A 22614-nucleotide genomic window follows, 5' to 3' on the forward strand; every position below is an offset into this window, starting at 1 on the left:
AAGTGGACCATGTCAAGTCTGAATATCCTGCCTGGCTTTCAGAGATACTGTTTGTAACTAAATATTAGGTAACTCCATCAGTGTGCCCACAAATTCCTCATACTCAACATTTTGCTTTCCCCTCAAACCTAATTTTTCATCTATATTCCTTATACCAGTGAAACATACCAAGCCAGAGACCTGGGTATAATCTTTGACTCTCTGGATCCACATCCAATAAATAATCAAGTCTTATTGATTCTGTCTGAGATATACCTTAAATCTATCATCTAATTCTCTCCCCATTCTAACTGCCACTTCCGTAGAAGTGGCATCTCTCTACTGCTAAGACAGTTACGATGAAGTCTAGATCTTATAATAGACCCACGGCGACCTTTTCAAAATACAGATATGATCAAGTTATCCTCTTCCTATAGTCTGCAATGGTTTTACAAACTGCCATCCAAATAAAGCCCAAATTGCTCAACATGGTTTACAAGGCCCAACATCTGGTCTCCAACCCGGTATTTCAAATTATTATGTGTCAGCTAAATTAGGCCTCTTTTAGTTTCTCCAACAGCCATGATCACTCTTACTCTAGACATCTTCACATGATGTTTCCTCCCCCTGAAACATGCCTATCCAATGTTATCAGTGTTATCCTGCTATCAGTAGTTCCTTTTTGGCCTATCAGTACTTCTTGACTAACATCTATGAATTCCTCTGTCTCAGCTTAGATGTACTCAGTTCAGTTCAGTTCAGTCGCTCAGTTGTGTCTGACTCTTTGTGACCCCACGGACAGCAGCACGCCAGGCCTCCCTGTCCATCACAAACTCCTGAAGTTTACTCAAACTCATGTCCGTTGAGTTGGTGAGGTCATCCAACAATCTCATCCTCTGTCGTCCACTTCTCCTCCCGCCTTCAATCTTTCCCAGCATCAGGGTCTTTTCCAGTGAGTCAGTTCTTCACATCAGGTAGCCAAAGTGTTGGAGTTTCAGCTTCAGCATCAGTCCTTCCAATGAATATTCAGGACTGATCTCCTTTAAGATGGACTGGTTGGATCTCCTTGCAGTTCAAGGAACTCTCAAGAGTCTTCTCCAACACCACAGCTCAAAAGCATCAATTCTTCGGCACTCAACTTTCTTTATAGTCCAACTCTCACATCCATACATAACTACCGGAAAAACCACAGCTTTGACTAGATAACCTCTGTTGGCAAAGTAATGTCTCTGCTTTTTAATATGCTGTCTAGGTTGGTCATAACTTTCCTTCCAAGCAGTAAGCATCTTTTAATTTCATGGCTGCAGTCACCATCTGCAGTGATTTTAGAGCCCCCCAAAATAAAGTCTGTCGCTGTTTCCATTGTTTCCCCATCTATTTGCCATGAAGAGATGGGACCAGATGCCATGATCTTAGTTTTCTGAATGTTGAGCTTTAAGCCAACTTTTTAACTCTCCTCTCTCACTTTCATCAAGAGGCTCTTTAGTTCTTCTTTGCTTTCTGCCATAAGGGTGGGGTCATCTGCATATCTGAGATTATTGATATTTCTCCCAGCAATCTTGATTCCAGCTTGTGCTTCATCCAGCCCAGCATTTCTCATGATGTACTCTTCATATAAGTTAAATAAGCAGGGTGACAATACACAGCCTTGATGTACTCCTTTCCCAATTTGGAACCAGTCTGTTGTTCCATGTCCAGTTTTAACTGTTGCTTTCTGACCTGCATACAGATTTCTCAAGAGGCAGGTCAGGTAGTCTGATATTCCTATCTCTTTCAGAATTTTCCACAGTTTGTTGTGATACACACAGTCAAAGGCTTTGGTATAGTCAATAAAGCAGAAATAGGTGTTTTTCTGGAACTCTCTTGCTTTTTCGATGATCCAACAGATGTTGGCCATTTGATCACTGGTTCCTCTGCCTTTTCTCAATCCAGCTTGAACATCTGGAAGTTCACGGTTCATGTACTGTTGAAGCCTGGCTTGGAGAATTTTGAGCATCACTTTACTAGCATGTGAGATGAGTGAAACTGTGTGGTAGTTTGAGCATTCTTTGGCATTGCCTTTCTTTGGGATTGGAATGAAAACTGGCCTTTTACAGTCCCGCGGCCACTGCTGCATTTTCCAAATTTGCTGGCATGTTGAGTGTAGCACTTTCACATCATCTTTTAGGATTTGAAATAGCTCAACTGGAATTCCATCATCTCCACTAGCTTTGTTCGTAGTGATGCTTTCTAAGGCCCACTTGACTTCACATTCCAGGATGTCTGGCTCTAGGTGAGTGATCACACCATCATGATTATCTGGGTCATGAAGATCTTTTTTGTGTAGTTCTTCTGTGTATTCTTGCCACCTCTTCTTAATATCTTATGCTTCTGTTAGGTCCATACTATTTCTGTCCTTTATTGTGCCGATCTTTGCATGAAATGTTCCCTTGGTATCTCTAATTTTCTTGAAGAGATCTCTAGTCTTTCCCATTCTATTCTTTTCCTTTATTTCTTTGTACTGATCACTGAGGAAAACTTTCTTATCTCTCTTTGCTACTCTTTTGAACTCTGGATTCAAATGGATATATCTTTCCTTTCCTCCTTTGCTTTTCGCTTCTCTTCTTTTCACAGCTGTTTGTAAGGCCTCCTCAGACAGCCATTTTGCTTTTTTGCATTTCTTTTTCTTGGGGATGGTCTTGTTCCCTGTCTCCTATACAGTCTCACGAACCTCTGTCCATAGTTCTTCAGGCACTGTTTATCAGATCTAGTCCCTTAAATCTATTTCTCACTTCCACTGTATAATCATAAAAGATTTGATTTCGGTCATACCTGAACGGTCTAGTGGTTTTCCTTACTTTCTTCAAGTCTGAATTTGGCAATAAGGAGTTCATGATCTGAGCCACAGTCAGCTCCTGGTCTTGTTTTTGCTGACTGTATAGAGCGTCTCCATCTTTGGCTGCAAAGAATATAATCAATCTGATTTCGATATTGACCATCTGGTGATATCCATGTATCGAGTCTGCTCTTGTGTTGTTGGAAAAGGGTGTTTGCTATGACCAGTGCGTTCTCAGCAAAACTCTATTAGATGTACTATGTTCTCTAAATCTGGATTAGATCTGCTCCCATAGCACACTATGTATCCACTTATCAAACTCTGTTATAGTTGCCTATTCACTCGTCTCTGTTCCCTTTTTTAGATCAAAAGTACTATTAATATGAAGGTTAAAACTATTATATTACCAATGCCTTGAACATTAGTAGGCACTAGCGAAGTAGTGGTTGAATGATAAATGAATAAACCAATAAACCACCAGATTAAACATAGCACCAGTGGAAGCAGATTTTACACATGGACTTTCTTTCCCTTACTTTCTCTCTTCTCAAGAAACAAATAACAACAAATTAGTTACCCTTACCTCCAAATAAGCAACTGCTTACAAAGGACTAATTACTGCATACTTACAATGGCAGTTAAAGAGAATTCTATCTGAGCCTTTGCTTTCTTCTTCATTTTTCTCTTTCTTCCTACAAATAAAATTTTTGAACTGAAAGTTTAAGCAGATTGAATAAAGACATGTAGCTGACTTTCTCTTGATCTGCCTGATGCCCAGTCTATATTCCTAGACATCTGTAAATGTGGTAGTTCACGTACATGAGATAAAAAAGAACCTATGATAATATTTTATTTGAACCAGACCTCCAAAACATTAATTAAAGCTGAGCATACCTACTCTGAACTGCAAAATCAGAGATTTATGTGAATTTGTAAGATTGAGGCTTTCTGACCTCTTGTAGAATTTATGTCTTCTTTAAATAAGCATTTCCTCTTTGTAATGAAGTATTTTTTCAAGTTTATTTTAGTGACTAAGCTGCTGGCATAAATAATACGTTATTCAGTTCCTTTATTGCCTGGTTTTCACCCTTTTTACCCATTTCTTGTCAAATATTTAACTGAAGGTTTTGGGTGAAAATAAGCAGGCCAATTATGAAGCCTAGAATTTCTTCCCTGAAGTTAACTTGTTAATAAGGTGATTTAAAAAGACCTCCATGCATTCAATCTCCCCACTTAATCTAAGAGCATTTTGATACAGCTCTTCACATATGTGCTTACTGTTTGGAAGGTATCAACTACCTTGTAGTTTATCACAAGCAGAACTTGCTAAGTTACAGTTCATGCCCCATGTGTGCAGTCCTTTCAGGTAAGACAAAGTTTTTCAATCAAACAAAGGCATTCTAATTTTGAGATTTGGATGTTAATACTTCAGAAAGAGAGGATTCTATCAGGTTAAATCTTTCAAATTGGTTACCTTGGATAGGTTCATGCCCAGCACTGTGAGTGTCACCAAGCCAGCACAACAGACCAAAGCACTGGAGCTGGAGAGGCCAGAATTCGGTGGGATGTTTCCATCTACCAAGCAGTTCATTCCAGTCAGGTCACTGAGACCAAAGTGTTCCTAGAATAGAAGGAAAAATAGCACTAGTAACTCTGCTTGGATTCAAGGAGTAGCAGAAAGTTCTTTCATTCCTCAGAGAGCAAAAGCCTCACAATGGACTTATGCTACTTATAGAAACAACTTGTACAATTCAATTTACTTGAGTCCATACATGACATTTTATTTAATGGCTGTTGGCCACAGGGCACTATAATTTGAAGACTAATTTTTACTTTGTTGAACAAAAAGCTACTGATCCATTTCCTAAAATTGCTTTGAATGGTCTTTTTCATGAATATTAATTGATTTAAACAAATACAGAGAAATATTAAACAATTATAATTCAAGTAGCAAGACAAGAAATACACAATTATTAGTGAGGCAGGTTAAATCTCTGTATAGCACATCCCAACACTCTGTCACTGTAAAAGTCTAACACCAAGCAGTGGTTTGTTTCTATGCAGTATTCTATGTATTACTTTTCTTCAGAGGACCTTCCAACCTTTCTCAGTTCTATTTTATTTGTGGAAAATCCTAGGCACCAAAAGAGTAAGAGACTTTCCCAAGATTACATACAGGGAAATGGAAGTAGGACTGAGGTCTCTGATTTCTGGTTGAGAACTTCCCCACTGCGGTCAGAAACCTGGGCCAGCATACTGTCACTGTGATTTAATGTAAGTCAGCAATATGAGGAAATCCAGATTTTTACCAGAGTTTATAGATACAATTTAGCCATATGGTAGCTTTCAAGACAGCCAAATTAGAATTCAGCCACAAATGAGAATGCAGACTCTTAAAGCAGGGAAACTCTATTTCTACAAAATAGGAAAGTCCAAAAGAATAATCAGACTCTGATCTCAAGATGGAAAGCTCTAATATATGTAGATTAATATATAGGGTGAGGACACTTAGGATGATATCATATCATATCCTTTGTGGTTTTGGATTAAGAATAAATTCAAGGTTACCTCCTTCTCAAGAAAAAGTACCACCATGTTTACAGATTATTCAAAGGGTTCAAGACCAAAGTACAAAATACTATTATATTACATAATTATGCATTTCATCATACATATTATTCTAGGGAGAAATTTCAATAAACTAGATAAAATAGCCAAAGTAACAACAAAACTCTGCAAATAAAAGACCGTTTTTTTTTGTTTTTTTTTTTTCTCTTTTTCCCCTAAACTGGTGAAACTCATCCACCACAAAAGAAGAGATTTAGTTGGATGTACTTTTCTTCTTGATTTCAAACGATCTAAAAATTTCCTTTCCAGAAATACAAATTATAAACTGAAATATTGCTGCTGCCAATGCCCTTTCACACAGAACATCAGACAGCTTGTTTAAAAAAATCCTTGGAGAACACTATATATTTAACCATAAACTGATCCACAGGTTGTCTTGAATGTGAATCATACTTACAAACTTATCACGCAATGTTTAAATTAAAATGTACAACAGATTAAAAATGCAAATGGGTTTTGCCAAATTCAGAAATAGTGCTATCCCATAAGGGTAACATGTTCAATTTAATATAAACAGATTATCCACTGGAACTTTCTAGTATTTGAATTTGAAGGTTTCTAAAAGGCTAACATTTAAATTACTTCTCTGCCAAACATTGATTACACAGACCTGCTTTTGCACATAAGCTGTCAAATCAAAAGGGAAGGCTATAAGACCTGAAATTCTCAAATACAACACAAGGCACATTTGTTCTTTTGGTCACTTTACCCATATGCTACAGTAGGCAAGTTGCTACAAGAAAGATGAAATTGCATTTGCCAACAAATGCTTCCAAATACTGTAATTCCCACTAATGCTTGTGACAAGCCAAATGATTTGAAGATTTAAAACCTGGCAGTAACTTTTCCTGTACGTTGTTACCATCTGTCTGGGAGAAAGAAAGGAAGGAAGAGGTGGGGGCAGGGGAAGAAAGGGAAGTATGGAGAAAGAAAGATAGATACAGAACCACCATAATTGAGTATAGGATTATACAACAGAAATAAATGTGATGCATATCTGTAACGGATATGCCACTGAATCCTACGCTACTCATGACAAAGTTTCAGATAGCACCATCAGAGAGTAAGGAACATAAGTTCTCTAAAACATGAATTTTTAGCAAACAAATCAAATTGACTTAGCAAATCAATTTTCTTTCTTCCTTCATACTTTTTTAATTAGGAGAGAAAGTAGAAATATTTCATCTTCTCATACATGACATTAGAGATATTCAAAGTAAGTATTCAGTGTTTCCAGGAAAATCTTTATTTTCCTTATTAAAATCACTATATCTTTTTTAAAATCCCTTGTGAAGTAGTAATAACAAAACTAAGTTAGCATTGATTGAATGCGTACTATGTGTCAAGAACTGTGTGATCCTTCCAACAAGTCTTTGTTGAGATAATAATAACGTATTTCACACACAACAAATCTGAGACTTAAGGAGTTAAATCAACACAGCTGGGTAGAGTCTAGACTCAAACCCAGGGCTATACAGGTCTAAATTCTATTACAGTGTATAATTATACATCACTAGAACAAAATGTAAATAATACTACTAGAATGTATCTTTCAAAAGAAAATTTCAACAAAGATTTAAAAACTAGAACAAAGTATTAAATGCACTTGACTTATGAACAGCCACTACAGACCCAGATGAACACCACCCAGAAACAGTCATATGTAACCTATACCCTGAAATATGTTCATGAGCAAAACACAGCAGAAACATCATCACTGAAAGGAGACAAAACTGATACAGTAAATGAAATAAATCTTGATATAATACACATCATAACCTCAACTGCTAGTAGCTGCTTTATACTGATTTAACCTCAACTGCTAGTAGCTGCTTTATACTGATTTACCTGAATTCCTTTAAATCCACATAGGAAATAGTTGTGCCACAGAGGCTTGGTTTTGTCAATCTGGATGTTATTAGCACTAGTACTGAAGTCCCTGCAAAAGCAAACAACAGTTAATTGAAGTCTAGAGGCTTTGTGCTACAGAATGGATGGCTGACTGCTGCCATCTTGTGCCAGGACAATGACACTGACATTTTATTTTCCATTTGCTTATATATGTACTCCACGGTCTACCCAAAAACAACCAACATCTCCAGCTGCTAAAAATTAAGAGAAGTTTTAGTGACCTTAATAACTAAACTACTTTCAACTGGCCCTTTTTACTTCCTGAAAGGGAGAGAAATGAATATATTTTAGCATAATCTACACCACTGTATTTCATGATGGCCTTCATTAAGTTGGTATAAACCACATAAGTGCTTATCCTTTGGGCCTGCTATTTGGCATAACTTTTACTAGAACAAGTACTCAAAGCCTTCTTTCCCCACACTCTCTGCCACCCATCCAATTTTACGATCTGCACAGTTTAAGAAAAAGAAGGAATAAACAAAGCAAATGATGATTCTAATGGATCATAACCCATTGAATAAAATGAGATTCCATGAATCTATATGAATATAAAATAACAAATGAATAAATAGCTAAACGAAGGAGAAGGGAAAGTACTTCCTTAGAGCAAAATGCCAACTAATAGAAGAAATAATAGAAATCGAAAAATCACTATTTGGCAAACTCCATGACAATCATTTCAGGAAGGAATGGATGCTACAGTTACTCAGTAAAAACTTGATGAGAAACAAGATATCTATATAAACTTGAAGTATTTCCTTACCAGATATTTACTGAAAAGGAAAAAAATAGTAACTTTATGGTAATCTGGCAGACAAATCCTTAGCCAAATGATCAAAATTAACAACAGTTAAAGGAACATCACGTGCCTCCTTGATACGATGCACTGAGGACACATCAATTGACATGTGGGAATTCTTCATACTATTTTTCTGACTTCCTTGAAAGTCAAAAGTTATTTCAAAATGAAAAATAGATAGGCTTCTAAATCAGCCAAAGAATAAAATATGTGAAGTGGGAGAGGGGTGGAGATCAAATCAAAAGTGAGGAAATAAGTAACATTCCCACATTGACTGAATGCTCTTCATATATAGCTTACTAAATAACTACTATGAGCCACTCACTGCAGCAGGTGCCTTCCAAGCATTATCTTAATAACATGGGACATATTATCTCCTAAGAAAAATATGGTATGACCACTTAACTGTGCGAAGCATTCACAGGAATATAAAGGTAAAATGTGAAGGGCTTATCTTTTAAGCCTCTGTAATCTAGCCAAGACAGTATGAGCACAAATCACACTCACATTACCACTGTTATGTGATGGTGTGTAATATGGGGTGGGATGCAAGGCCAAGAGGGCATCTGTTGGGCTGCACTCCACAGGCCTGCAAATCTTGTAGTTGCCCGGGCTCGAGATCGAAGACAGAGCCTAGAGACAGCAACAGAGATAGCAATGGTTTATTGGATCAAGGATCTTACAAGTCTGCAGCAAAACATGCTGCCCCACTGTGTATGGCAGACAAAAGGCAAGACATGACAGTAATCTTTCTATTCAGGGAGGAAGGAGGCTATGCCATTTATAGGGAAAATTGATGTCAGGTTGGTTCATCAGTTACCAGGGAAACCAGCAGCTGGGATCTGTGGCAAGCTCATGATTAAGCACTAATTAAGCCCTATGATTAGGGTACAGGTGAAGCAGGGACCGGTACAGCAGATGTACAGAAAGCAAGAGAATAGCCATTTTGAATGGTCTGACCATACAACAGTTTTTATGGTTAGCACATTATAGTATAAAGGGGAGGCTTTACTGGAGGCTCAGAGAGATATAGTGACTCTCCAGGGACCCAAACAGCCTGACTCCAGCTCTCAAACACTTTACTATCACCCACAGGAATTAAAATTTATTGACTATAGTCAATAAGAGGTACAGAAAGCAAGAGAATAGCCATTTTGAATGGTCTGACCATACAACAATTTTTATGGTTAGCACATTATAGTATAAAAGGGAGGCTTTACTGGAGGCTCAGAGAGATATAGTGACTCTCCAGGGACCCAAACAGCCTGACTCCAGCTCTCAAACACTTTACTATCACCCACAGGAATTAAAATTTATTGACTATAGTCAATAAGAGGTCCCAGAATTTGGAAAGCAGAAAAGATTATGTTAACAAAACTGAATGGGCTCTGTTCCAAGATAAGCAGATCTTGGAAGTCACCACAAAGAAAAAACAAGGAAGAAGCCTGGGGGACAAGGGTGATGGTATACTAGGGAAACTAGTAGAGGAGGAAATTTGTGCAGATGTAGGAAGCTAGATGAGAAACATCAAAGAAAAAGCTAATAATCCCTGGTCTAATTCCTTCAGAATTAGAAACATAGTTTAAAAACCACAATGTGATGCAACCACACATTTAAGAAAATTGATAAAACATTTAAAAAAACATGTTGGCAAACATGTGGAGCAACTGGAACTCCAATACACTAGTGCACGAATGTAAAATTATACAACGACTTTCGAAAACAGGAAAATTCTTAAGATAAACTAGACAGTCCACTCCTGGGTATTTACCAAACAAAACATGCACCCATACATAGATTTGTACACAAATATTCATAGCAGGTCACACCTGAATGGTCTAGTGGTTTTCCTTACTTTCTTCAATTTAAGTCTGAATTTGGCAAAAAGGAGTTCATGTTCTGAGCGATAGTCACCTCCCGGTCTTGTTTTTGCTGACTGTATAGAGCTTCTCCATCTTTGGCTGCAAAGAATATAATCAATCTGAATCCAGTTATAACAATCTGGTGATGTCCACGTGTAGAGTCTTCTCTTATGTTGTTGGAAGAGGGTGTTTGCTATGACCAGTGTGTTCTCTTGGCAAAACTCTGTTTGCCTTTGCCCTGTTTTGTTTTGTACTCCAAGGTCAAGTTTGCCTGTTACTCCAGGTATCTCTTGACTTGCTACTTTTGCATTCCAGGCCCCTATAATGAAAAGGACATCTTTTGGGGGTGTTAGTTCTAGAAGGTCTTGTAGGTCTTCATAGAACCATTCAACTTCAGCTTCTTCAGCATTACTGGTCGCAGCATAGACTTGAATTACTGTGATATTGAATAGTTTGCCTTGGAAATGAACATAGATCATTCTGTCGTTTTTGAGATTGCATCCAAGTTCTGCATTTCAGACTCTCTTGTTGACTATGATGGCTACTCCATTTCTTCAAAGGGATTCTTGCCCACAGTAGTAGATATAATGGTCATCTGATTAAATACCCCCACTCCAGTCCATTTTAGTTTGCTGATTCCTAAAATGTCGATGTTCACTCTTGCCATCTCCTGTTTGACCACTTCCAATTTGCCTTGATTCATGGGCCTAACATTCCAGATTCCTATGCAATATTGCTCTTTACAGCATCGGATTTTACTTCCATCACCAGTCACATCCACAACTGGGTGCTGTTTTTGCTTTGGCTCCGTCTCTTCATTCTTCCTGGAATTATTTCTCCACTACCTCCAGTAGCATATTGGGCACCTACTGACCTGGGGAGTTCATCTTTCAGTGTCCTATCTTTTTCCTTTTCATGATTGTCATGGGTGGCAAATAGATTCAAGGGATTATTAGATATGACAGAGTGTCTGAAGAACTACGGACGGAAGTTCATGACATTGTACAGGAGGCAGGGATCAAGACCATCCCCAAGAAAAAGAAATGCAAAAAGGCAAAATGGTTGTCTGAGGAGGCCTTACAAACAGCTGTAAAATGAAGTGAAAGGCAAAGGAGAAAAGGAAAGATATACCCATTTGAATGCAGAATTCCAAAGAATAGCAAGGAGAGATAAGAAAGCCTTCCTCAGTCATCAGTGCAAAGAAATAGAGGAAAAGAATAGAATGGGAAAGACTAGAGATCTCTTCAAGAAAATTAGAGATACCAAGGGAACATTTCATGCAAAGATGGGCACAATAAAGGACAGAAATGGCATGGACCTAATGGAAGCAGAAGATACTAAGAAGAGATGGCAAGAATACACAGAAGAACTACACAAAAAAGATCTTCTCGACCCAGATAATCACGATAATCACTCACCTAGAGCCAGATATCCTGGAATGCAAAGTCAAGTGGGCCTAAGAAAGCATCACTATGAACAAAGCTAGTGGAGGTGAGGAAATTCCATTGAGCTATTTCAAATCCTAAAAGATGATGCTGTGAAAGTGTTGCACTCAATACGCCAGCAAATTTGGAAAACTCAGCAGTGGCCACAGGACTGGAAAAGGTTAGTTTTCATTCCAATCCCAAAGAAAGGCAATGCCAAAGAATGCTCAAACTACCACACAATTTCACATGCTAGCAAAGTAAAATTATCCAAGCCAGGCTTCAACAGTACGTGAACTATGAACTTTCATATGTTTAAGCTGGATTTAGAAAAGGCAGAGGAACCAGAGATCAAATTGCCAACATCTGTTGGATCATCGAAAAGGCATTCCAGAAAAACATCTATTTCTGCTTTATTGACTACGCCAAAACCTTTGACTGTGTAGATCACAACAAACTGTGGAAAATTATTAAAGAAATGGGAATACTAGACCCCGTTACCTGCCTCCTGAGAAATCTGTATGCAGGTCAAAAAGCAACAGTTAGAACCAGACACAGAACAACAGACTGGTTCCAAATTGGGAAAGGAGGACGTCAAGGCTGTACATTGTCACCCTGCTTATTTAACTTATATGCAGAGTACATCATGAGAAATGCTGGCCTGGATGAAACACAGCTGGAATCAAGGTTGCCGGGAGAAATATCAATAACCTCAGATATGCAGATGATACCACCCTTATGGCAGAAAGTAAAGAAAAACTAAAGAGCCTCTTGATGAAAGTGAAAGAGGAGAGTGAAAAGTTGGCTTAAAACTCAACATTCAGAAAACTAAGATCATGGCATCCAGTCCCATCACTTCATGGCCTTTTCATACTTCATGGCAAATAGATGGGGAAACAACGGAAACTGTGACAGACTTTATTTTGGGGGGACGGGGCTCCGAAATCACTGCAGATGGTGACTGTATCCATGAAATTAAAAGACGCCTGCTCCTTGGAAGAAAAGTTATGCCCAACATAGACAGCATATTAAAAAGCAGAGATATTGTTTTGCCAACAAAGGTCCATCTAGCCAAAGCTATGGTTTTTCCAGTAGTCATGAATGGATATGAGAGTTGGAGTATAAAGAAAGCTGAGCGCAGAAGAATTGATGCTTTTGAACTGTGTTGTTGAAGACTCTGGAGAGTCCCTTGGACTGTAAGGAGATCCCACCAGTCCATCCTAGAGGAAATCAGCCCTGAATATTCATTAGAAGGACTGATGCTGAAGCTGAAACTCCAATATTTTGGCCACTTGATGGGAAGAACTGACTCATTTGAAAAGACCCTGATGCTGGGAAAGATTGAAGGCAGGAGGAGAAGGGGACAACAGAGGATGAGATGGTTGGATGGCCTCACCGACTCAATGGACATGAGTTTAAGTAAACTCCGGGAGTTGGTGATGGACAGGGAGGCCTGGCGTGCTGCATTCCATGGGATGGCAAAGAGTTGGACACAACTGAGCGACTGAATTGAACTGAACTGAACTGATTCATAGCAGAATTATTCATAATAGCCAAAGCTGGAAATGATCCAAATATTCATCAATGGTGAATAAAGAAATTATGGGTTCTTCATGCAATGCATGCTAGACAACATGTGGACAATTCTGGAAGGCATGCTGCATACGTCTAAGGGTCCAGTGGAGTGAAGCCCCTGACTTACACAGGAGCTACCTGCCTTGATAATTCACCTCTGCTTCCCTAGTTGAGTCTCCATCCTCTTTCACTACTGCTCCTGGCACTATTTCCCAAATGCTCTACCTCCTTCCAAGTCTATCTCAGGCTCTGCTTTTGTGGGGAAAAAAGTGAAATTCCCACATTTACCATGTGGGAGTGTTAAGTGAATCTGAGTAAATCAATATAACAAATTATGGCACCCAGTTTTAAATGGTTACAATGACACAAAATTGTATTTGAGATAATGTAAGATTTTCTTTAAAGGGTCCTAAATGTACATAACATCTCAATCATGCAAAATAAACAGAAAAAAAGATCTTTCACAATAACTTTCACCTAAAAGTCAGGAATTTTTATTATCTTGCATAACCTGGTACAGATACATATAAAATATTTGCTGAATGAATATTACTGCAAGCAAACTGTCCAATGAAAAATAAGCCAAAAATATAATGTGCCAGTTACATGCCAAGACCTTTTTTTCATAATTAGCAAACCAGGTCCATCATAATATAAGTAAGCAGGACTTATCCCAGCAACGCAAAGAGTTCAACATTGGAAAATACATTGGTATAATTCATAATATCTTAAAACTTATCTTCAATACTGGATAAACATTTAATAAAATCCAATCATTAAGTGATTTTTTTTAATCTTAGTTAACCAAGAATTAAAAAACAACAACAAGGAATTCCCTGGTGGTCCAGTTGTTAGGACTTGGCACTTTCACTGCCTGGCCAGGGTTTGATCCATGGTCAGGAACTAAGATTCCACAAGTCACGCGGTACAGCCAAAACAGTAACAACAACAACAAAAATATGCCCGTAACTTGATAAAGCATATGTACTAGAAACATATATCTACCGTGTTCCAGACTCTATGTTTGACACGGAGGCTAGAGCACTGGAGAGGTAACACTACCTGAAGTCACAGAGCCTACAATCTGCGGGAATACCAGCAAGTAAGCAGGTAATGATTACACAGCATGGTAAGATGTTATGATAAGAGAATGAAGGGTGGCGTAGTAATACAAGAAAGGCAAACACCTTGACTTTGCTAGAGATAGTTAAGCTCAACAGATGATACATATCTTCTGGACAAAGAGTTATTTTCATCCTTTTTTGACCCAGTATCTAAAATAATGTCAGACACACAACAAGTCTTGAGTAACTGTTTCTCAGACTTTACAGATGATTCAGTGGTAAAGAATCCACCTGCCAATGCAGGAGACATAGGTTCAGTCCCTGAGTGAAGAAGATCTCCTAGAGAAGGAAATGGTAATCCACTCTAGTATTCTTGCCTAGGAAATCCCATGGACAAAGGAGCCTGGCAAGCTACAGTCCATGGGATAGTAAAGAGTTGGACACAACTTAGTGACTGAACAACAACAAGAAATGTTTCTTAAATAAATGAACAAAATGAACAAAGATTAAATAGAAACAGATTCTTTTGAAGTCAGATACAAATTTTCAATAAATTAAATGACTTATTATAAATTTGATATCTCCTAAAGATACCATTTGAGTACAAATACAAAGACACACACGTATACCCATGCACACACCACACAAACACATACACGGTAGCGATTCTAAATACTCACGGGTACAAGGGATTGGTATTGGCCAGTTGGAGAATATGTGTTTTCACAGGTTCCACAGCTATTAAAATATCTTGTTCTACAGCCATAGGAAGAACAGCATATCCACAGTAATCTATATGCTCTCCTAGAATAAAGAGAAAGCATGTTTTAATCATTGCTGGCATATGAAACATGAGAAACTCAAGTAAGTTGACATATAGGAAAAACTTGACCACCAGCCTGGTTTTACCAGAAAATAAAAATACTAAGGGTAAAAAGTGATTCAATTTTCTTTCTCTCACTGACATCTGAACCAGGAACTTTTGCTAGAATATTAGTTATTAGTTTCTGCTAATATTTCAACTTCTTTAAATATTTGCAAGTTTTTTCCACTTTCTAATTAATAATAATTATCTTTGAATATTTATGTTTTGTGACTAGTTATATGGAGCATCAAGAAAGGCAATGTCTCCTTTCTCTGTTGCTCATTTGTATTAACTTTTTCAATATGGACAATGGAAACCTTTAGCATCCTCTCTCTTATATTAATATTTCGTGAGTACCACTCTTTTCCTTACTAGCCAATGAACTCACTATGGTGAAGACTTGCTTTATGTATCTTTGTGGCCCAATGAAATGCCTAACAAATTAGATAGACACTGATTAGTTGTGTTGAATGTGCCAGACATAGCTAGGATAAGGAAAAGGAAGCTAGAAAAAATATTTAATTTTATATATAATAAGCAAATAGAAAACTATTCTTTTCATTCTAATTCCTCTATGAATCATCAGCAGGAATTTTTTTGCCTGCTACCTCATACTGTTTCCTCCAAATTACCCATTTAAACTCAGGGTTTTTATTCATAATATTAAAAAAAATAACAATTCAAGAAAGATGAGCTAAGCAAGCTCACTTATATTTTCCTGAGACAGGTTTGTATACCTAATTGTTTCTCCTGCATTGGCAGGCAGGTACTTTACCACTAGCGCCACCTGGGAAGCGCCATCTGATTGCTTCTATGGTAGACATTGATCAACTAAGAAACATAAAATGCACAAAACAATTCAACCACCTGATTACATTTTTAAATAAATATGATCTTACATATTATTATAGGCAGAAGTCTTGTTTCTACCCCAATGTGTCCTTTAAAATAAGAAAATTAAGGTTGTTGTCTTTTTTAATGGATTGACAATGCTGCTGCTGCTGCTAAGTCGCTTCAGTCGTGCCCGACTCTGTGCAACCCCATAGACGGCAGCCCACCAGGCTCCCCCATCCCTGGGATTCTCCAGGCAACAACACTGGAGTGGGCTGCCATTTCCTTCTCCAATGCATGAAAGTGAAAGTGAAGTCACTCAGTCGTGTCCGACTCTTAGCGACCCCATGGACTGCAGCCTACCAGGCTCCTCCGTCCATGGGATTTTCCAGGCAAGAGTACTGGAGTGGGGTGCCATTGCCTTCTCTGGGATTGACAATGACAAGTGAACAATTCAAATGACAATTCAATGACAATTCAAAGTTGTCTTTCTCCCCAACTTCCTTCAAAAATACAACATAGAACAGTGGTTCACAAATAGTAAATGCATATTTAAATAAGTAGAATTCTAGGGAGGTACCAGATTCTATTGGGAAGGCTACAGTGTGAATGACAGCCTTCTGAGAATGAAGACTCCTCCCTTCGCAAAAACTAATGGAACCTGTCCTGGGGAGCAAGAATTGTTGGCAAGTAAGGAAAACAATAATGATTACATTTTGGACACTTTAACAGAAAATATAATAATTCTTTTAATAAAGATTGAAATTCATTTCATCCCAAGAACTAACTAAATAACTATCTTAGAACATAACCCCCCTCCTTTTTTTAAAATCAGGTAGTCAGCATTCATTGAATAAGAATTACTTACTCAGGAAAATTATTATTCCCCAAACTAAGTGAAACTTGGCTCTCCTCTGAGGATACTGCTGCTTTGCAATTCTCTCTCCGTAGCACGGAGTTGGTGATAACCTCCTCCCACTCTGCTGTTTCCAGGACTTTTTCCTGTCCTGTGCTTTGGAGGTTCAAACCACATTTTCTCGTCTCCACCACATTCATCTCTGTCTTAGATACCTGCTCCTCTCTGAAGTCCTTTTCATCTCATTCCACCCTCTCCATCCCAGTCTTGTAAAACAACCCAGTCCAAGGCCCCAGCTTCCTAATCCCTTGACCTCTGGAGAACCTGACCTCCTCTTTGCTTCAACTATCTTACTTCCATGGTCTTGACAAATCCAGTAATGACCATAGAACTCCTTATCACCTGAACTTTTCTACCTATGGATTTTTGTTCCAAATATCACATTCTATACTAAAACTTTTCAACGTGCCATTTCTCTTACTCAGTTTATCCTACTTAACCTGTTTTTCAGATTCAGTTCTTTGCCCTCTCTAGCCTACAGGCTCCCTTACCTTTCTTTTTCTATCTAGCATATTTTCCAGGGTTCATTACTTCATCTACCCCTTCTGACAGTATTAGCAACTACTTGATGTCATTGTCATTCTCTTGTAACCTCCGTCCAAAACAAAACCCTAAAGCTAGATCAAATGTAGGCAACTTAGACTAGCTGACAGGCAGTGGGGAAATGAACAAATCTGCAGATTGTTATTGCTATAATCCCATGGTCTCCAGCTCTAACCAGATCTCACTGTTACAAGTAAACTTTTTCTTTTTTTCCAGTTATCTCCCTCTCCCATCCTTGACAAAGCTGTTTCAAACTTTCTGCCATCTCTTTAAATGTCCAACACCTCCAACCTTCCCCCAAAAGAACTCCCTCAACCTTCTATACCAAAATTATACATTTATTTACATCAACCTGCATCCTTGTTTTCCCCAACTACTGTTAAAAAAGACTCAAAGTGGCCCTCTTCCTATGCTGTAGATACCAACCCTTCTTGCCCTCTTGGGAATCCTTCTCTATCTCTTCTTTTCTTGGATATCTTCGATCTCTTTCTCTCCACCGACTTTACTCAATTCCCCTTTTCTACCTCATTTAACCATATTCAAATATCTCATATTTTAAAAATCCTCCATATTTGCTTGAAAATCAGCTTTCCTGAGTTAATAATTGAAGCTACATTTTGAGTACATGGGAGTTCGTTATACTATTTCAACTAACTTCTTTGTATGCTTATAAAAGAATCCGCCTGCAATGTGGGAGACCTGGGTTCGATCCCTAGGTTGGGAAGATCCCCTGGAGAAAGGAAAGGCTACCCACTCCAGTATTCTGGCCTGGAGAATTCCATGGACACGGTCCATGGTGTCACAAAGAGTTGGACACAACTGAGGGACTTCCACTTTCACTTTCACTTTCCAGTATATAAAGTTTTCTTTTTAATCCTCCTTTGATTTGGAATTTTCTCAGTTCTCTTGATGAAACATATTCATTCTTCAGGTCACCACATTTTTAAAAGCAAGGAATTATTGGGCTTCCCTGTATTCTTCTAATCCAATGAATAAATGTAAAACCATCAAAATTATTCACTGTAGTCAAAAAACTTAACCTGCAGCACAGAAAAATCTTTCCATCTCATGAAAATAATGGGAACAACCAGGTTTCAAACAAACTTCTGAGTTTTAAAAATGAATGGACAAAACTATCATCAATCACACAGATTGGGAAAGATGAAAATATAGTATTTTCTTATGAAAAAGCTTAACTTGCTATAATAGATACATATGAAACATTCTATTTTTCCAGTTCTCCTGATATATGAACGAAAATTTGGATCTTATCAAAGGAGGAAAAAATTAAGAGAAGGAACTTTCAAAATACCTATTATATTGACTCTTCCTGGTGCTCGAACATAAAACTTGGGAATGGATCCAAACTTAGAATTAAACATCTCTTTTAGCTTCAGCAATCTGAAAACAAGAGTAGCATATTTCAGAATATCCAGATAATAGAAAAACCTGTGATACACCCACACACACACACACACAAACACTACACACATATTTCATATACTTACCACCATTATTATCTTTAAAAATAATGAAAGCAAACTATTTTACTGACACTTCTTTGAAAATCCCTGGATGAAACTCCCCAAGTGACACAAGAGTATAGCTAAGCACACAGAAGAGTAAAAAATTTAAAACAGACATACACAAAGAAAAACTTCTTTCCTCCAATATAACTTTCTGTACAATTTCTAAATTATATTCAGAGAAGAATCTCTTCATACTAAAAAAATGTAGCATGGAGTAGTATATCAGTTTCCTAGGACTGCCACAATAAAGTTTCACAAAATGGGTGACTTAAAACGACAGAAATTTATTGTCTCTGAGTTCTAGAGACCAGCAGTCCAAAATCAGAGTTTGGCAGCACATCTGAAAACCTCTGAAACCTAGAGGGGAAAATCCTTCCCTGCCTCTTTTTAGTTTCTGATGGTGACCATCAGTTCTTGGCTGATGGTCTGACCAGCATTCCGTGGCTGGCAGATGCATCACTCCAATGTCTGCTTATGTTATCACATGTAATTCCCTCTGTGTGTCTCTACATGTGACTCGGCTTTTCCTTCTTATAAGGCCATCAGACTTACTGGATGTGTGTATGTGCACGAGCGCATGCGCATGTGTGTACGTGTATTAGTTGCTCAGTCATGTCCAACTATTTGCAACCTCATGGACTATAGCCCACCAGGCTCCTCTGTCCATGGAATTCTCCAGGAAAGACTACTGGAGGGGTAGCCATTCCCTTCTCCAGGGGATCTTCCTGACCCAGGGATTGAACCTGGGTCTTCTGCTTTTCAATTCAATATGACTTCATCTTAACTTGATTACAGGGCTTCCCTGGTGGCTCATAGGGTAAAGCGTCTGCCTGCAATGCGGAAGACCCAGGTTCGTTCCCTAGGTAGGGAAGATCCCCTGGAGAAGGAAATGGCAACCCACTCCAGTACTCTTGCCTGGAAAATCCCATGGTCGTAGGAGCCAGGTAGGCTACAGTCCACGGGGTCGCAAAGAGTCGGACACGACTGAGCGACTTCACTTTTAACTTGATTGCATATGTAAAGATGCTAGTTCAAATAAGGTCACATTTTGAGGTTCCAGGTAGACATGAATTAAGAGGAATGCTATTCAACCTAGTACAGTCAAATGAAAACTAGACTGTATATCACATCAGGAGACTACAATTCTAATTCCAATGGGGCTTCTACTTCAATGCTAAAGTTTGGAAAATCATTTTCCCTTGGATCCTCATCTGTAAGATTAGAAAATTTGAACTAGATATTCCTTATAGGTCCCTTCTGGATCAAAGATGCTTATATTTAATAATTTTATGCTGTTAAATCATCTCAAGTCACTTCTATGAAGACCTACCACTGTTTGTAGTCCCACAATATATTGTATCTGAGTAATACAGCAAGACAGTAAATATCTTATAGACCTACCATATTCAAGACATTCATTAATTAAATAATTGATCTTAAAAATTAACTAGTTACAATAAACAAAATCATACCAAAAGATTTAAGAAAAAAGGAAATTTATTATAATGATAAAAAGATACACTGAATATTCTTGGAAGTTATTCAAGATGACCTCCTAGGACTGGGACAGCCATCAGAAACTCTATTTACTGATGGGTGGGGCTGTGTTTCCTCTTTGTTGATTTTTTGGTCTGGAGCCTGCAGGCTGTTGGGTGGGGCTAATGGTGGCCTCCGAGAGAGCTCACCATCAGGGTCCTTGACCCTGCAGTGAGCCACAGCTGCCCCCTGCCTCCAAAGGGGACCCTCCAATACTAGCCGGTAAGTCTGGCCCAGTACCTTATAGGGTCACTGGTGTTTTCCCCTCGGGGTCCTGGTGTGCAAAAGACCCTGTGTGCTCCCTCCAAGAGTGGAATTCCTGTGATCAAACCACACTGGTCTTCAAAGGCAGATTCTCTGGGGATTCCTCTTCCTGTTGCCGGACCTCAAGGCTGGGAAGCCTGACATGGGGCTCATTCTTTCACTTCTATGGGAGAATTTCTGTGGTATAATTGTTTTCCAGTTTGTGAGGCACCCACCCCGGAGGTATGGGATTAGATTTTATCACAATTATGCCCCCCCATCTTGTTGTGGCTTCTTCTTTGTCTTTGGATGTAGGGTATTTTTTTGGTAGGTTCCAGGATTTTTGGAAATAGGTGTTCAGCAGTTAGTTGTGACTTTGGTGTTCTCATCAGAATGAGTGAGCTCATGTCCTTCTCCACCATCTTGAGCTCTCCTGGGTCATCCAGGAAGCCAGAGCTGATGTTTGTTTTGTCTGTTTGTTTCTATTTATTTATTTATGTTTGGCTGTTCTGGGTCTTTGTTGCTTTCCACAGACTTTCTCTAATTGCAGCAAGCAGGTGCTACTATCTATCGCAGTGTGTAAGCTTCTCACTGTGGCAGCTTCTCTTGTGGAGCACAGGCTCCAGGTGCATGGGCTTTAGTAGTTGCAGCATGTGGGCTCAGTGGTTGTGGCTCTTGGGATCTAGAGCATGGGCTCAATAGTTGTGGTACAAGGGCTTAGTTGCTCTGCAGCATGTGGAATCTTCCTGAGCCAGGGATCAAACTCGTGTCCCCTGCATTGGCAGGCGGGTTCTTATCCACTGCACCACCAGGGAAGTCCCAGAGATGATGTTATACTGGAATTTCATCAACATTCTGCATCCATTCAGATGCTAGCTTCTTGTATTTGTCCTACAGAGATGAAGAGTCTTTTAGTTAGTCATTTAGATCATCTCCACTACAGATGATCATTCAAGGATATAAAGTCTTCTTCCTTCTCATTACTTCATTATTCCAGACTGCTATCATTTTCTGCGTGCACAAAATAGACAAACCACTAGCTAAAAAAATGGGGGCTAATAAAACACAAAATAAGAAATGACAAGGATAAGACAACATTAAACAAAAGAAATTTTATACGTCAAAAGAGGGACTTCCTTGGTGGTCCAGTGGCTAAGACTCCACACTTGCAATGCAGGGGGCAAGGGTTTGATCCCTGGTCAGAGAACTAGATCCTGTGTGCCACAACTAAAGATCCCACATGCTCCAAGTAAAACCTGGTATAGCCAAATAAATTAATTAATTAATAAAAAAGCACTTTGTAGAAAAGCCATGTACTCTCTCTTTCGTCACCAACCAAACCACAGCACATCAGCTCCATCTCCTAACCACTACAAAAACCTCATGCTAGTCTCTTTTCCTTGTTCTCTCAAGCCACTTTTGGTCAATTTGGGTGGCCTGCTCCGCCCTCCCCAGAAAATCTCATTATGTGAATAATAAAGTTTTCATACCCTCTTCTTCATGTGGTATTACCAGTCTCAATATTCAAACCAAATTTGGGAGTGGAGGGTCCATCTTGTTTCTGTCGGATAGCCACAATAGAAATCCTACAGAAAATGGATAATTTCCTAGGGAAATACAATTTATAAAAACAGATCCATTTCCATAGAAGAAATAAATTCATCAAAGAACCACTGACACATATGCATTAAGCCCAGATGTTTTACAAGAAAATTCTACCCAAGCATGAACATCAGATAGCCCATATGTTCCACAAGTTGTTCCAGAGAATGGAAAAATAAAGAAAAATGGTCTAATTCTTGTTATGAAGCAAGTGTAGCATGGATATCTAAACTAGATAGACATAGTCCAAGAAAATGCAACTACAGACTAATGTCGCTTTTGAATATTAATGCAAATGTAATTAATAAAAGATTAGTAAGTATAAGGCAGCACCACATTAAGAAAATAGTTCATGCCAAGTGGAATTAACTCCAGGAATGCAAAGCTGAAAGTATTAGGATAATCCATTAAAATAATATATCATATTAAATCTAAGGAGAAAAAAATTATAGGACTACTTTCATAGATGCTAAAAAGTTATAAAATTCA

General features: G+C 38.5%; 1 protein-coding gene across 22 annotated transcripts in view; it reads right to left on the reverse strand.

The window, feature by feature from the left end:
* Nucleotides 1–22614, reverse strand: part of GALK2 (galactokinase 2) — a 154062-nt gene that overhangs the window by 116691 nt on the left and 14757 nt on the right. For 12 of the 22 annotated variants that reach the window (XR_014059124.1, XR_014059125.1, XM_081508412.1 and 9 more), the window contains 4 exons: nt 18528–18616; nt 14741–14864; nt 7271–7361; nt 4269–4415 (listed from right to left, as the gene is read on the reverse strand). Coding sequence is in view for 20 of the 22 variants with exons in the window: in XM_081508412.1 (XP_081364538.1) it covers nt 4269–4415; nt 7271–7361; nt 14741–14864; nt 18528–18616 (451 nt within the window). In the remaining 2 variants the exon portion in view is untranslated. Of the gene's footprint in view, nt 1–4268; nt 4416–7270; nt 7362–8642; nt 8769–14740; nt 14865–18527; nt 18617–22614 lie in introns of all 22 variants that reach the window. The other 10 variants (XM_081508405.1, XM_081508408.1, XM_081508406.1 and 7 more) reach the window with 3 other exon arrangements.

This window comes from Giraffa tippelskirchi, chromosome 7 (assembly GCF_054371585.1).
Source record: "Giraffa tippelskirchi isolate mGirTip1 chromosome 7, T2T-mGirTip1v1.2.pri, whole genome shotgun sequence".
Classification (NCBI taxonomy): Eukaryota; Metazoa; Chordata; class Mammalia; order Artiodactyla; family Giraffidae; genus Giraffa; species Giraffa tippelskirchi.